This window comes from Rhagoletis pomonella, unplaced genomic scaffold, assembly GCF_013731165.1.
Source record: "Rhagoletis pomonella isolate Grant_MI unplaced genomic scaffold, Rhpom_1.0 Rhpom_scaffold_00001, whole genome shotgun sequence".
NCBI lineage: Eukaryota > Metazoa > Arthropoda > Insecta > Diptera > Tephritidae > Rhagoletis > Rhagoletis pomonella.
In genome coordinates this window covers 9893593-9908924 of record NW_023458555.1, presented here as the reverse complement: position 1 = coordinate 9908924, position 15332 = coordinate 9893593, and the positions used below count along the sequence as shown (strand labels likewise).

General features: G+C 36.1%; 1 protein-coding gene across 1 annotated transcript in view; it reads right to left on the bottom strand.

Moving 5' to 3' along the window:
- Positions 1-15332, bottom strand: part of LOC118751971 (protein single-minded) — a 155002-nt gene that overhangs the window by 65305 nt on the left and 74365 nt on the right. Inside the window, exon 2 of the mRNA XM_036486802.1 lies at positions 610-791. Coding sequence (XP_036342695.1) covers positions 610-791 — 182 coding nt within the window. The remainder of the gene's footprint in view (positions 1-609; positions 792-15332) is intronic.

The following is a 15332-nucleotide window of genomic DNA, read 5'->3' as shown; positions in this document are numbered from 1 at the left end:
AAAGAAATTTGTCCTTAAAAAATTTACGTCAGCATTTTTTTTTTTTTAATTTTTACAAATAGCCTTCAATATCTATCTATTCGGGAGCAGTCTCATATTTAAGGTTGTCCAGAGTGGTACCTCAAGGAATTTGTAAAACCCCGAATACTGGGCGTTTTCGGTGCTAGTACCCAAAAATAGGTGCCCCTCAAGGAGGAGTACTTTTCCTCCTTATATGAAGCCTTCAAGTCAACAAAATTCTTCTGACGCTGCGAAATATCGGCTGCGTACTCCTAAATTATGTTGACGATATTATACCCACCCCTCGGGTAAGCATTGGCAAGCCTTAGCTACAATTCTATAGAGCGCCCTCTTCAAAAGTTTGTATTTTTTTTTTTATAAAATTTCATGATAAACTTCAGTTTAGATCTAACGCAGCGCACGCTAGGCGGGATCTCATGTTCGGTCACTCGATTCACTTCCTAGAAACCAAAAAATTTACCATCACAACACTTTCATGTATGTATATTGTGTTTACTACCTGTGTATGTGGTATAATATATATAGTATATTTACACCTTATATTTATTTTTTATTGGAAACCATACTAAGTTTTAATTAATCACTTACCTTGTTGAAAATAGTTAGCCTTGCGCACATAGACACACACCAGCGCCATTAGCTGCAGCTGCGACAAACGTTGACGCGTCGATTGTGGCAGCGGCAATAAGTCGCGTAAATTGGCAATTTCAGCATTGATTAGATCGCGACGCAGCTTCGAGGCGCCCTTTGTCGATTTATTGGCGTCAAATCTTAAAGAAACAAAATTAAAGAAAACAATTGAATTGTGAGCGAACTAACTTAGTCAAGAAGATTTTTAAAGAAAACAAAAAAATTAAATTATATACTTATATGTGTATGTTTATGTATATATATTAGGGCGAGCCGGAAATCCGCGTTTTTAGAATTGTTATTGGTAATGTAAAAATATGGTTCAAGATGAACATTTTCGGTCAAGATTTTTGGGCGCGCCCAGATCAATCAAAGTTCAAAGTGTTCAACAAATTTGTAAGTGCGGTTTCTTCGTGAAAAATAATTTTTGATAGGAATTGAATTTCGTATATAATTTAGTAGTTTATTAATAACACAGCCCCACAAAAAAAGTGTCATGTACTTTTAAGAGGAATACCCTACGTCCATTTATTTTGACACCCTCAACACGAATATGAAGTCCGTTTTGCTCTATCACGTCAGGATTTTTTCTACCTTAAAAAACATGGCAAATGTTAGGGGAGAGGCACACTTTTTGCGGTTAGAAAAAAATCTTGACGTGATGAAACAAAACGAACTTCAGGTACGTGTTCAGCGCATATAGAAAAAGTGTACGAATCTGAAGTCCGGTTTGTTATTTTTTATCCATAAATATTTAATGCCGATTTTCTAACAAAAATCTCATTTTTATCCGAAACTTTTAATCGCAGTATTTTATAATCCCACCCGAATGTATATGTATATGTGTATGTGAATGTAAAAAATAAAAGTTATTTGAATGCAAATTATTATCTAATCACTATTTTATTCCTAACAGGAAACAGTTAGGTGATAGTCTATGACTTCACTCGGCAATAAATTTGTAAGAGCGTCAAAATTGTAGTTTCCCTATTCCTATTAAACAATTATTTTCGCTTGCAATAATATAAAATATTTAAATAAATGCAAACAATTTGTTTTGCATTCAGACGAGAGGTGTGCATGGAACGGTATTTTTCTCAAAGTGCCGCTCTTTGTAGTAAAATATAAATAATAAGTTTAACTACAAAAAACAGTTAATCATAATCACAATTTGCTTGGTTCTTTCGAGCTCTACCTGCGAATGTGCAATTACAGCAACGGTTGATTTATTTATTTAAATAAAAATTTGCATTTTTTACAAAGCTTGGCGAATGTTTAATTTATTAGTTGCATTTCTAGCTATAAAAAATTGCTTGCTATGAAATACATGCATATCTACATGGGGCGTTCCATACCAAATGGAATGTGTTTGATTTGTTTAAAATTTTTGGGATTGCTGAATAAACACAAATCATAAATAAATATGAAATTTGAGCTTGATTAATACATTTTTAGAAACTTTACAGCACAAAAACAAAACAAGTCGATTTAATAGTTTTCCAAATATCTCGAGAACGTGGCGAGAAAAAAAATAAAAAAATCACACATAAACACATCAAAATTCTCTATGAAAATCAATATTTTTTAATATTTTTTTTTCTTGAAAAATATTTGACATACACACTTTTTTAAAAAAAAAAAGAAGTTTTTAAAAATATGCCATATGAAAAAAAATTAAAAAAAAACACAATAGTAGCTCTGGGTATTGCGCAATATTTAAGTATAGTATTATGGGGTGCACTTTACAATAATTTGAGTTATGCATTTTTTTTACACCGAAGTTGAGTAAAATGACTACATTAAAAAATAAAATTTTTTTTTTAATTTTTTTAGAATTTTTTTGAAATTGCAGTCTTGTAGCCCATTAAATTTAAGTAAAGTGCAAGTTTTAAGCTACTGCAAATTTGCGTAGATTTTTAATATTTTTTCTGCTGACGGCTTTTTCACTTTTTTCTTATGCGTAAAACAGTTTTGCAATCGCTTAAAGCTTGCACTTATTTATACAAAAATTTAATGGGCTACACAACTGCATATTCAAAAAAATTTAAAATATATCTTTTCATAGAGAATTTTTTTTCTCGCCCCATTCACTAGATATTTCGAAAACTATTAAATCGATTTTTTTTGTTTTTGTGCTGTTAAGTTTTCAAAAATGTAATAATCAAGCTCAAATTTCATATTTATTTATTATTTATTATTTATGTTTATCCATCAGCTCTAACAATTTGAAGCAAATTAAACACATGAAGTGTGAACCCCATCCATTTTGGTATGGAACGCCCCATGTACATACATATATATGTATTTCATAGCTAGCAATTTTTTATAGCTAGCAAAGCAACTAATAAATTAACACATACTAAATTAAATTTTTAATTTAATTTTCTTAGTTCTTCTCTCCACCATTTCGCGTTTTCAAAACCTTTTTCCGCCATCTATAAACCCATTTGAATTCATTTGCTTGCATTTTCGGTTTACATTTTCATGGAAAGACCCATATGTAAGTAAGCGAGTTGTTATTATTATACAAAAGACTTAACTTAACATCGAGCTCGTGTGTAAGTACACTTCATTCAAGGCCCATTCAGGACTATTTCAGTACCAATTCGGGACTAGTTCGGGACGAGTTGAGACCAGTAGACGACTATTTTGGAACTAACTTGGGTTCATTTCGGGCCTGGTTCAAAACTATTTCAGTACCATTTCAGGACTACTTCAGGAACATTGCGGGCCTAGTTCGGCATTATTTTGGGACTAGTAAAGGTCCATTTAGAGACTTGTTCCAGATCATTTCGGGACAAGTTCATGACTTTTTCCGAATCACTTTGGGATACTTTCGAGACAAGTTCTGAATCTTTTCGGGGTGTTTCAAAGCTAGTGAAGAAATTATACTAAAATAAACTTAACAATTCCGGTAGTGGGTATAAAATAAAGTCGTGCACTAGTCCCGAGATAATGAGTAAATTGCAATTAAATTAATGTTTAATTGCTAACCTAAATACTTTTCATATTTAACTTAATCGGCTAATGCTTTGCCAACCCCTACACAGATGTTTATACATAAAATTCCATGAGTACCTGGTTGTAGTTACTCCGGCAATAATCAATCATCAGAAGGTTATCAATTAAAAGTCTTAGTATGGCAAAGGAAATACCATTTCCAGTCGAAGTAATCACTTTTTGATATCATACTCCTGCTCTTGCTATACAAACTAGTTCCATTGCTTTTCTCAACTGGACTTAGTGCCATTTAAAGAGTTGAGAAGCTCTAATGATAAGTTTACAAATGGCTGAAGAGTAAGCAAACTTACCGATAAACTTGATTGCAATCGCTAAATATACATGGATTTAAGATACATGAGCTGAGATTTTTTTTTACAAAATTATATTTTTTAAGACTAATCCATTAACATTTCCACTTAAACAACCTCTTGACATGGCACGCTAAGTAGCCAATTTACGATACTCTCAAGAACTAACTAAATTCCCTGTACCCGCAGATAGTTAATTTACATATTTGCGTTGGCAATTTTCGTTCAGTCAAACCTCGTCGAACAAATGAGAAATTAACTTCAGACACATTAAAATCGCAAATGCGCAAATTTGTGAAGTACGACATTTCGACAATTCGACAACTGTAATTGACAAATCGCTTACATTGTGCGATGCGGATTCACTAAATAAAACAGACAGACAAATATTTGAGGAAAATGAAAACTTAATGCGCGGGAAGAGACCTATGGGGAAAATCGGTTAAATGCGCGCAGCTAAAACAAAGACAGACAAGTGTACAGACAGCATCTGGCAACTAAAATTTTTCTGGTCTGCGTTGGCAAAGATTTCTAACAGAAAAAAAACACTCCCTCAACAAAAGCGCCATACAGAGCGTTGAACAAATAGGTAAAGCGCCACTCACATACATACATATCAACTCACTGCGCAGCCGCTTGCCGCTTGCCACAAGTCACAAGTTGGTTGAGCAGCCATGAGTGCGAAGAGGCTGGCGCAAAGGCAGCGCTGGTTGGGAAATTGTGCTCACAACGCTGGGTGTAGATTTTCACTTGAAGATTGAATTGCGATTCCGAGAAATTTGTGCAGCAGCAATCGCCAAATCGCGTAACAACAACTACAATAACAACAATGAGAATTAACAAAAAAAAAAACGACGACAGCATCAACAAAACAATCATTCTGCAAAGCGGAGAATGGGCTGTTAAGAGGCAGATGAGTAACAACTTAAGTGCAGCCAGCAAATGCATTATTTGTTTAGACAGCAGCAGTCGCGGCAGCAGTCGCGGCAGCAGCATTGTTGTTAGTAGCAACAGCAGCCGTATAGGCAGCAACAGTTGCCAGAGTACTTTGCTGCTGGCTGTGTAGAAGTTTGAGGCTCATACCCGCCGCCGCCGCTGCTGTTTGCTAATTTTTCCTATACAGAAGTGTGTGTGTGTGTGTGTGTGTGTGTGTGTGTTGGATGATATGCGCCCCTTGACATGGCTCGCCTGCTCGCTGACCTGTGTGTTTATTTGTTATTTTTTTTAGTTGCTTTTTTTTTGTTTTTTTTTTACTTAGATATCAACTGCTGCGCATAATCCAACTGATGTGAATGCAGATGATGATAACGATGACAATGGTGATGATGATGATGCGCGCCCCCCTTGATGGTGATCTATGCGCTGGCGCTGCTGTTGCCGCTGATGTGCAGCATGTCGGACATCAATGTAGAAATTTTGATTAAGATCTTCCAATGGGAAACTCCAAAAAGTAAAATCAGATTAAAGAAGGAGAAAAAAGTAAATGCCCCCCAGGAAAATATATTTTTTTGTAATCGAAAGGTTGTGCTAATGCGAAACATCGCAAAACACAATTTACACCGAGGCCTCGAAAATGGAGAAAGAAATTGGTGCTGGTGCAGGAGACGACCTGTTGATTGGGCAGCCATATCGTTTTTTTTTTAATTTTTATCAAGCACTGACCGAGATGGGTCCAATCGCTCCTAAATAGTGAAGTCGAAAATCGTTTAAATAGTTGTTAGGGAGTTGTGAGCAAGGAAGGACATGTCATGTCATGTGTTTGGGACTGACTTGAGGACTAGATTGAGCACTGATATAGCTGTAGCAATATTATATAAAAAAGAAGGCATAAAAATAACGGTGATACTTTGTTTGAGCCACAAGTACAAATGTGCAAATTGAATTGGAGACTGTAATTAATTTTTATACTAAGTACCTGTAAATAGTATGCAGTACACAATACTCATATTTGTAATAAGAAAGCTTTGAGTAATTTGTTCGGATTTTGAGGAATTTGGTATGTTTTTGTGGCAACACTGGTTGTAGTAGCTTTAATTACTTACATGTGGAGTACTAATATTAGACAGATGTGCAACTGCAAGGCCTGTTGACGGTCAAGGGAGTTTTTGAGCTCACAATGCCGCAATTCTCAATTATTGAGAGAAAGCTATCCGATTGGTGTTCACACGGTGAGACTAATAGCCAGTTTAAAAATGATTTATTTTTTTTTATTTGAATTCAGTATGAAAACTGACAGAAGGCAAAAAATTATTTTTCACTTCATTTGCAGGGTTAAACCGGCCGTAAGTACTCTTATCAGACCGGATCATCACTGCCACAGCTGCTTAGAGGACTGTGCGATGATATTATTTCACTTCGCTTTCTCTTAAGCTGCTGAGCTTTTGCAATAATGCGGCCTAACCATCTTGGATTGTACTTTTTTTTCTTACCACCACTGAGGAGCCCTCAGGAACTGACATCTTCTAAGTGCCTGCGAAATTTTCATACATACATACATATGTACATACATATGTGCATATATTCAAGCTATTAGCAACATTATTGCAACATTAAATACCCATTTGGATTACACATTTTTCTGCGAAACAATTTCAGTTGATTTAACATTTTCTGCATTTTCCAAAAGTTACTTGCGGAGCTTCACACGCCTCCTTCAGAGCTTGAGGTAACCACCCACAAGTGGCCTAATTACGCAAATTTGTGCTTGCATCCCATAAAATAAAGTAATTTAAATTGCTGCTGCAGGGCATACCAAAGCCGCAGCAGCGGCAACAACAACCAGAGGACCTTATGCCAACAGCAACAATCATTGCAAAAGTATTGCATACAAATTGTGAATAATAAGCGAAGTATGCAGTGAACCAAACATACTCACCCGCACACAAACACAAAGCTTTGAAGCATACAAATGCGATCTCATGCAAATGCGAATAAATATGTGAGTGCAATATGCCCAACTATGGGCTGCACTGTTACATATTTATCATCGTAGAGAGTAGTAAGCAGCTTCAAGGCAACTCAGCCTTCCAAACAGCCAAACAGCCAGTAATCGCTACCACCCTCTATGAGGAAGCAAAATGCTATTACGTTCGTTCTTTAGCCGAACTGGCATTAACAATGCCAAGGGCGAAATTTGCAAGCAGTGCGCGAAATGAACCAAGCCAAAAAGGCAGCAAAAAAAAAAATCGAACAAAAGAGAAAAACTGAAAATTTGCCTCACTAAAAAATCTGTAGCGTGGGAAAGTTGCTAATAAATTTCCCATTATCAGTGAAGAAATGAAATCATTGCCAAGAGAAAAATGCAAATAGTGGTTGGAGGAAAAATGAACGATTACGGGGTAAGAAGAGGAAGTGGCTTGAAACAATCCATACACTGAACGGATGCATATTTGTAGATACTTTTGTGGAATTTTAGGGTAGAGCTTTGCTGTAAGGCAACTTTATTTATGGAGGGATATATACAGGCTAGCTCGCTACAATGTTGTACAGACGGCTCCAGAACACCTCACGGCATTGGCGCAGGCATCTGTGAACCTATTCTAGAGCTCTCGGTGCCCATGAGAGCATATCCGAACTTCTTTCTGGAGGAGGTTTATATCATTGCTGTGTGCTGAGATTAATCTATGTAGGAATTATCGTAGTGGGAAATTCCTATTATTGAGGGATAGCCAGGCGGCACTGAGGGCCCTGCCATCATTTCTGGTCAAATTCTCTTTGGTCCTTGAGAGCATCGACAATCTTACCGTCCGGTCGAAGTACAACACCATTCAACTATTTTACCTACCAAGATACATAGGGGTTGAGGGTAACGGATCGTCTGGCAAGAACGGCGTCCACCTCGTCTAACATAAGACCTGAGCCCTTCCTTGCGGTCGGGCATAGCACAATCAGGGAAGAATTCAGGAGGGAGAGAATTTGACTCAATAAAAAGCAGTCGCGCAACACTGCAGGTCTATGCTAGGCTGAGTGCTTACTGGGAGGCTCAAACCTTACAAGTTACAGGTCAATTATAGAACTCCCAAAGAGAGGCTAAGGATATTAACAGGTATTCTGGTGGATCACAGTAGACTAAGTAGTCAACTGCATTACCTGGGCATCTGGTCGAAAAACCTATATCGCTTAATTGATTCATTCGAGGTGATGCCATTTCACCTGCATCGCGCGGGCAAGGCGATGCCAAGAAGGCGGGAGAGATATCTAGCCCAACTTTGGCCAAGTATTGAATTCATACATTCGCTGAACTCTACATACCTCTTCGCATTTTTGGGATCTCTGGGGTGAGATGAGGGACAGTAAAAGGTTATGGGCAAAATGGACCGCTTGGTCGCCGTGCTAACCTCTATGTCACATCCACTTGTCTAAGTATTATTATAATTGTATCGTTAACTTATCTAAAATAATACAAATAAGTACATCATTAATGATATCGATAAATGCATTTAGGGCAGTACTGAAAATTATACTTAATGACAAACTTGTCTTTAATAATATGAACTTATAATCCGTTAGCATATAGACAAATGTATCGATATATTTATCAGCGATTAAATCGATAACTAACTCAGAAATATATTCATAGTTCTATCGACAATAAAATGAAATTTATCTATGTTGGTTCTGATACCATTCGAAGAATACACCGTAAAAGGCTGATGATGCGCTGGGAAAAAGCTTCGAGCAAATCCGATAAAATTTTTAGTTAACTGCCCATTTCATACTCACTAACATGCAAAGGAAAGTAAATACTCCTGTGAATCAGCTCTAAAGTCGAAAAGATCGCAGTGGGACTGGAAGTAGTAGAATACACGTACGGAGTCCCAACTGATGTTGTAGGGACATTTGGAGGCGCAATATTTTTCTTTTCAAAACAATAAACACTAAAAATTTTTAAAATAATAATTACAAAGCAAAAAAAAACTAGAAATATGAAATAAAAAAAATATTTTTATTTTAATAACAATGAAATATAAAAAATATACGAATATTAAATAAAATAAAAACATTAAAAAAAACCCGACAATTAAAATAAAATGAAATAAAAAAAATCCTAAATATTACATAAACGAAATTTAAAAAATTTTTCACTTTTACTACAAAATATATAAATAATTTTTTTTTTTATTTAATTTAAGAAAAAAATTAGTAATTTTTAAAAATTGTATGAAATTAAAAACAGAATTTTGTTTAACAATGCGATCTAAAAATAGAAAGAAATTTAAATCAGAAAAATGTCAATTAAAATATGTAAAGAAAAATTAAATACGTTTGTAAAGGAAGGAAAAAAAAATTACTTTGGAAACAGTGAAATCTTGAAATTAAAAGAAAATTATATAAAGAAAAAAAAGCGAATTAAAAAAATACTTTTCTGAAAATTAGATTAAACTGAAAACAACTTATTTCTGTGTAAACAAAAAAAAACATTAAAAAATACGTTTCTGAAGATCAAATGGAATTAAAAAGACATATATACGACTATATTTCTTTTTCGTACAATTAAATTAAAAAATTAAAGAAAATTAAATTAAAAAGCAAAAAAATAATTAAAAATCCGTTCACCGCACCACAATATGTATCCCCATATCTAGATACCAAAATGAACGGATACTAACCGGATATTCGGATGGAAAAATTAACGGATATTAAACGGATATTCGTATATTTACCGGATATTCGGACAGAAAAATTAACAGATATGTAGCGAATATTCGGATATTAGCTGGATATGTGCATAACAAAAGTGAAGGGATATAAATGGGATATTCCAATTTTATACGTATACACAAATAGCCGAACAAATATCTGAATATACGGATAGTCCCAGCTCTAATTCACCTGACTTCCTTTTCCAATTCCAGGCCTTTACTATACATAAACAACATACTGGACAATGGTTTAATGGTAACGTGGACACCAACTTAGGCCCGAACTGGCTGACGAATTGCTAAAATGCCGTCCTTAGACCGATGCCAATTATAAAGCCAAGTTTAGCAGTAACCCTCAGCTATATCAGGCATTAAGTGATCCATTCGATTCCATTCTATCCCTTTCCGTTCAATTCCATTCCATTCCACTTCTTTACATTCAATTCCATTTTCTTTAAAACAAAACAATTGTCTTAAAGATGTTGCAAAAATCTCTTTAAGACGATTTTTACATATACTTTTCTTCAAGTGTCCTACAGCCCTGCAATGCTTTCAGTCAGCCGTATCCCAAACAACAACACCAACTATAACAAAAAATTAAAGCCATGAAAAAGAGAGTATATTACAAGGAATAAAAAAAAAGCGGAGCAGCAAGAAATCGAACCATATTCAAATACCGACGTTCGCTACGGGCAGCACAGAACAACGCACAACCGCACAAGGCGCATGCAAAGCGTAACGGCCGCAGGGCGCCTAAATTTCAGAAAAGCCTCACTTTTATTACCAAACAGCGCATATTTTTCAGAATTACGACGATTATGTAGCTGCTGCAGCAGGTTTTATTTGTTGGTGTTGTATGTAGCATGAAAAATAAGGCAAAAGCAAAGGCCAGTCAAAGAGAAAGAAGAGTAGAGCAAATAAAGGTATAGTTGGCAGCTTAGTGGGAGTTTGAATTTCGTTATGAATATTTTCTGCAAATACTTGGTGTTGCAGTTGTCTGGTTTATTTTTTTTTGTTTGTTTTGTATTCTGCTTCCTTTTATTCCAGACTTCAAACCATCAGTGTGCAACAGCTAATAAAGCACCGCAGCATTGCTTTTGCCTATGTTTCTTATTCAGATCTCTTTTCTTATGCCATACTGCTTGAGTTTGTATGCATCTTATAACTTTTGTTGTTGTTCTTCTTTCAGAAATTTTTTGATTGATTTCAGCGCATTGCGCAATAGTTACATATATAGTTTTACTATAGTTCTTAGTTGTACTATTTTTACTTTTATTTTGTGTATTTCTTAGCATATTCACCTTGCATAGTTGTTGTGACTGCCAGCATTTTTACTTGTAATAAAAAACGATTTATGCTTCTCTCAAATCGCCCAGCACTTAACCTCAGACTTTGCGTCTTTCCTCCTCCTGCATACTCAAGTCGCTGAGTGTGCTGCTTAAGAGCAGCTCTTCTGCTCCTATTTCTTTTTCTGCTTCTTTCACTTTTTCACTTTAATTCTCACCGCGCCATAGCCGAGCCGTAAGACGGTAGCAATATTGCTTAATAATTGATACTTTCGCTGGCCCAGCCCCCCTTCCACTTGCAGAGTTTCGATTTCGCGCTCTGCTCATTTGCCGCCACAATATTTAAGTACCTCCTTCGCCAAAGTTGTTGCTTCAGAGTTTATTAGCTGCAGTTGTTATGTATATTCTTATTTGGTTATTGGTCATTCCCTGGAATTCAGGCAATTTTATGAGTCATAAAATCCTTTCCAACAATTTTTAGTTGCATTTGTATGAATATGTCTGGCCACCGTTTGGCCGAATAAATGCGTAGTTTGGTAGGCGCTGCTTTTGATGTTTGCATTTAAATATTTGTATTCTTAGGAAAATATGTATGCACAACAATTAATCCATCTGCCTTTCATTAGGTGCGCCGTTTTTTGTTAGCCATTTTATTACTTTTTTAGTATTTAGTCTTATTTTTTATTGTTGTTAAGTGGCACTCTCTCTAATTGAGCACCGGTTTAACATGTTATTTATATATTTTTGATGTTTATTAATTTTATATAAATGCTTTAACCGCCAATTTAAATTAAGTTACTGGCTTAAGAGGAATAGTACCTGGCGCTAGGCATAAAAGATTAGTGGAAAGGTCCCTAACTAAAAATCCGATGTTAGGGCTGTTAAATAAATAAAGCGGGTCCATAATAAAGGTGAGTATGTGCACAAAGAAACATATACGTGGATACTCTGATTTCGATTAAGACACGTACATAACAAGGCCTCCACTCCAGAGCCTCCACTTTGGATACAGAATCCAATAACGAGCAAGTAATGAGCCGCTGTGTGTAGGAATCAAGGTAATTTGTGGAAGAAGAGAACAACTGGGGCCCGTAGTCCACAGAGGAAGAAAACCCTTTGGCTAAACGTGCTCGGTGCGATTCTAGAAGTTAGTAAATAAGTTAGCTTATAAATACTAAATGAAATCATACAACGAAGGGAAGTCATCACGACAGCTCTGATGGAAAAAGTTACATGGGAATGCATGAGGCGGATAAACACACTCTCTTGTTTGCTTAATCGGAAACTGTTTGGCTACTTAAGTAATTCTCTTGTCTGAAGGATTAGAGTGAATAAGATGAGTATAGTTGCTTAACAGGGAAATTTTGTCAACTTTCTTTGAACTCACTACAATCTTTGTCAATTCTCGAAACTATATTGCCTTTCAAATGTCTAATTAAAAGATCTGCTAACGATATGTAGTTAAGGTTATCTGTTTGTCGTATGCAATAAGTTTTCAAAAAGTTAAAAGAAATCTAAAAAATAGATAGCAGTGCGCATAGCGGTCGCCCTTTGGCAGTCAGTGACACCTACGAGTGTATTTATGCTATGAAAAACAGCTTCTCATAAAAATAAAATCGCCTTCCGGAGTCGGCGTAAAACTGTAAGTCCCTCCCTTTTTATAAATATTATATAAAACAATTAGCAAACAACCAATAAAAATGATGTGCCAGCAGCAGAGGCTTTCGGCTGATTAAACAAAATGTTTTTTCCTTTTTATAGAAAAGAAGATTAAATTTAAAAAATTAATCAAATTAATTGAATGTTATTATAAAGTATGATTCTTTTTTAAACAAAAAAATCTAAAAATTAACAAAAAAATTAAATAATAAGGAAAAATAATAATTAAAACAAAAAAGAAAACATTACCTAAACTAAAAAAATTATACTACTTTTAAATAATATTATCTAAAAATTAGGAAAAAATTAAAACTAAAACGAGTGAAAACTTTAATAATTTCTTAAAAATTAAATAAAAATAAATAAAATATTTTTCTTAAAAAAATCAAAATCTAAAAAATTAAAGGAAAATTTATTTGAAAAAGCAATGAGCAAAAATAAAAGTTTCTAAAAATTAAACGAAGCTTAACAAAAATACGTTTCGTCAATTTTATTTGACATTTTATTGTGGTGTACTAATATATATCTCAATAGTGTTATTGAGCTTTATACCACGATTTGGTTTTTTTAGGAAAAATGGAAAAGGTAGAAGTTATACCTGCTATTTTATGTTTCTTTTCAAAACAATGAAATCTAAAAACTCAATTAAGTTAAGTTCTAAAAATTAACTCCGGGCAAATGCCGTGCGATTGGGAAGAAAGTGCTGTGGTGATTCCACCTCATCCTTTACACAGCTACAGCATTGGATATACATGACGATATTAAGACGCACTGCGTGAGTTCCTAATGGACCATTTCCGTTGAATGTGAGAATAGGAAGCTAGTGCTTTTTAGCTGCACAAGCCCTCTTGGCTTGCCCGTGGTTAACAACCGGCCAGAAGAACTTTGCAATTTTGCCTTAAGGTGTTTTTTCCGGCTTTAAGCCCACCCGCCAATTCCTCTGAAAATATTTTGAAGCGATTGAGGGATGGATCAGGCATCCCTCAACCAATTTCGATGGTACCATGAGCTATCTCATCGCTCTGATTGCCGCCAGGCTTCATCCATAAAGATATTTATTCTCCTCTTGGAGAGATGTGTGTGGAGAAGGATCCGTTCGTGGCCAGCCTCAGAACGTTCCGTTCCATTTCTTCTGTAAAGTGCTCGTATGCCAGGTTGGATGAAAAGTCGTCGATTTTTAGCCTATTGGAGAAGCAAACTTCTTTTTTATCAGCGCGAAAAAATTCGCGATTCAAGCGTAGTTTCGATGTCTGTAGCCGCACTCGGAATGGATATCAGGCCAGAGGCAAAGGGGCGTTTTGCTGGTAACCCTCTTCTGCCATTGAATGGCCTCAGCTGCAATCTTTCATACACTAGAGGGGGGTAGCTGCTACGTACGTAGTTCTGGTTTTGAAACATTAGCGTTTTGAAAAAAAAGCTACTAGGCTATGGTCAGAAAATCTTGAATTGTTTTTTTTGTAAAATGTTAAAGGAGATAAGGTCTGCCGTACTTAAAAAAAAAATCCGTCTTCCTATTTAAATAGAAAAAAAGGTACCATGATCATAGCAGTGTCAGTACTAAGACAAGTTTGTCGCTTAAGTCTTCCGTTCTTCGCACAAAAAACTTCCAAGCAAATTAAAGTTTCAATTACCAGCGTCGCTATAAGGCCGCATACTACGCATAAACAATTTATCGTTCATTTAACCTTCAATAAGATGCTCCCAGCTTATTGTTGTTGCTTTTATTGTTTCACTTTCGAATACAACGCAAAAGCAAATGGAATTCAACGAGAAATTCCATGAAACTTAGCATTCCAGGAATACGTAAATGCTTGAACAGCAACAAAAATGCAGTAAAGCACACGCGCAGTGCTAGCACTGGCGGCAACAACACCAAAAACAGCAGCAAAACTAACAACAACAACAATCACTGAAATTATAAACACAGCGCAATAATAATACGAAAGCGGGATAAGCCAGCTAAATAATGTAGGGGCTGCGAAGACCACAAGTTGCAGTGCAAGTGCCGTTGTGGCAGAAGCAGCCGCCACCAACACAATAACAACAACAACAACAACAACAACAAGGATAGCACTTAAAGTTGCAGCAATAGCAAGAGCAGCCACAGCCACAGCCGCATAATGATAGGCCATTCTCAGTTGGCTGCCGGCAAATTTAACAGCACGTGTTGTTGTTGTTGTTATGGTTTTTTAGTGGCCGTTGTTGCTATCAGTTGGCTGTTGCCGGTTTGGCTTTGCTGTAGCAATTGCTGTTGGCGGTTATTGTGGCGACACTATAATTTAAATTTCCCATGCCACAGATATTTGTCCAACCAGCATCAGACCGTCATCTGCCACCACCACCACCACCAGCAACAACAGTGGCGGCAGCTAAGGAAGCAACAACAAAAATGGTACCTTAGTTTTTTTAAAGGGTTCGGCGTGGCAGAGTTTAGCTGCTGCGTTAGTTTGCGATTTAGAGCGATATTCCACCTTTGCTCATCTGCTGTTGCTGCTGCTGTTGCTCTATACTTTATTTCTGGCTTTGGGCGAAATGTTGAAGCTTTTGCATCACACCCGCTGGCGTTTGCGCAGAGTGCAGCAGCTGCAGCTTACTTTAAGCCATGCGGAGTTGAAGGCTCTTTTGTTTCGCGAGCATTTATGTACGTATTAACTATTCGCCGGAGAAATTTGAGCCCCTCAGAGCAAAACATTTAAGCTGCCAGCATAAAAGTGCGACATCCATAAAAAAGTTTGCTTTCAAATTTTACGCGTAAGCCGAGTAGCGAGTGGTCATGTGGCGTG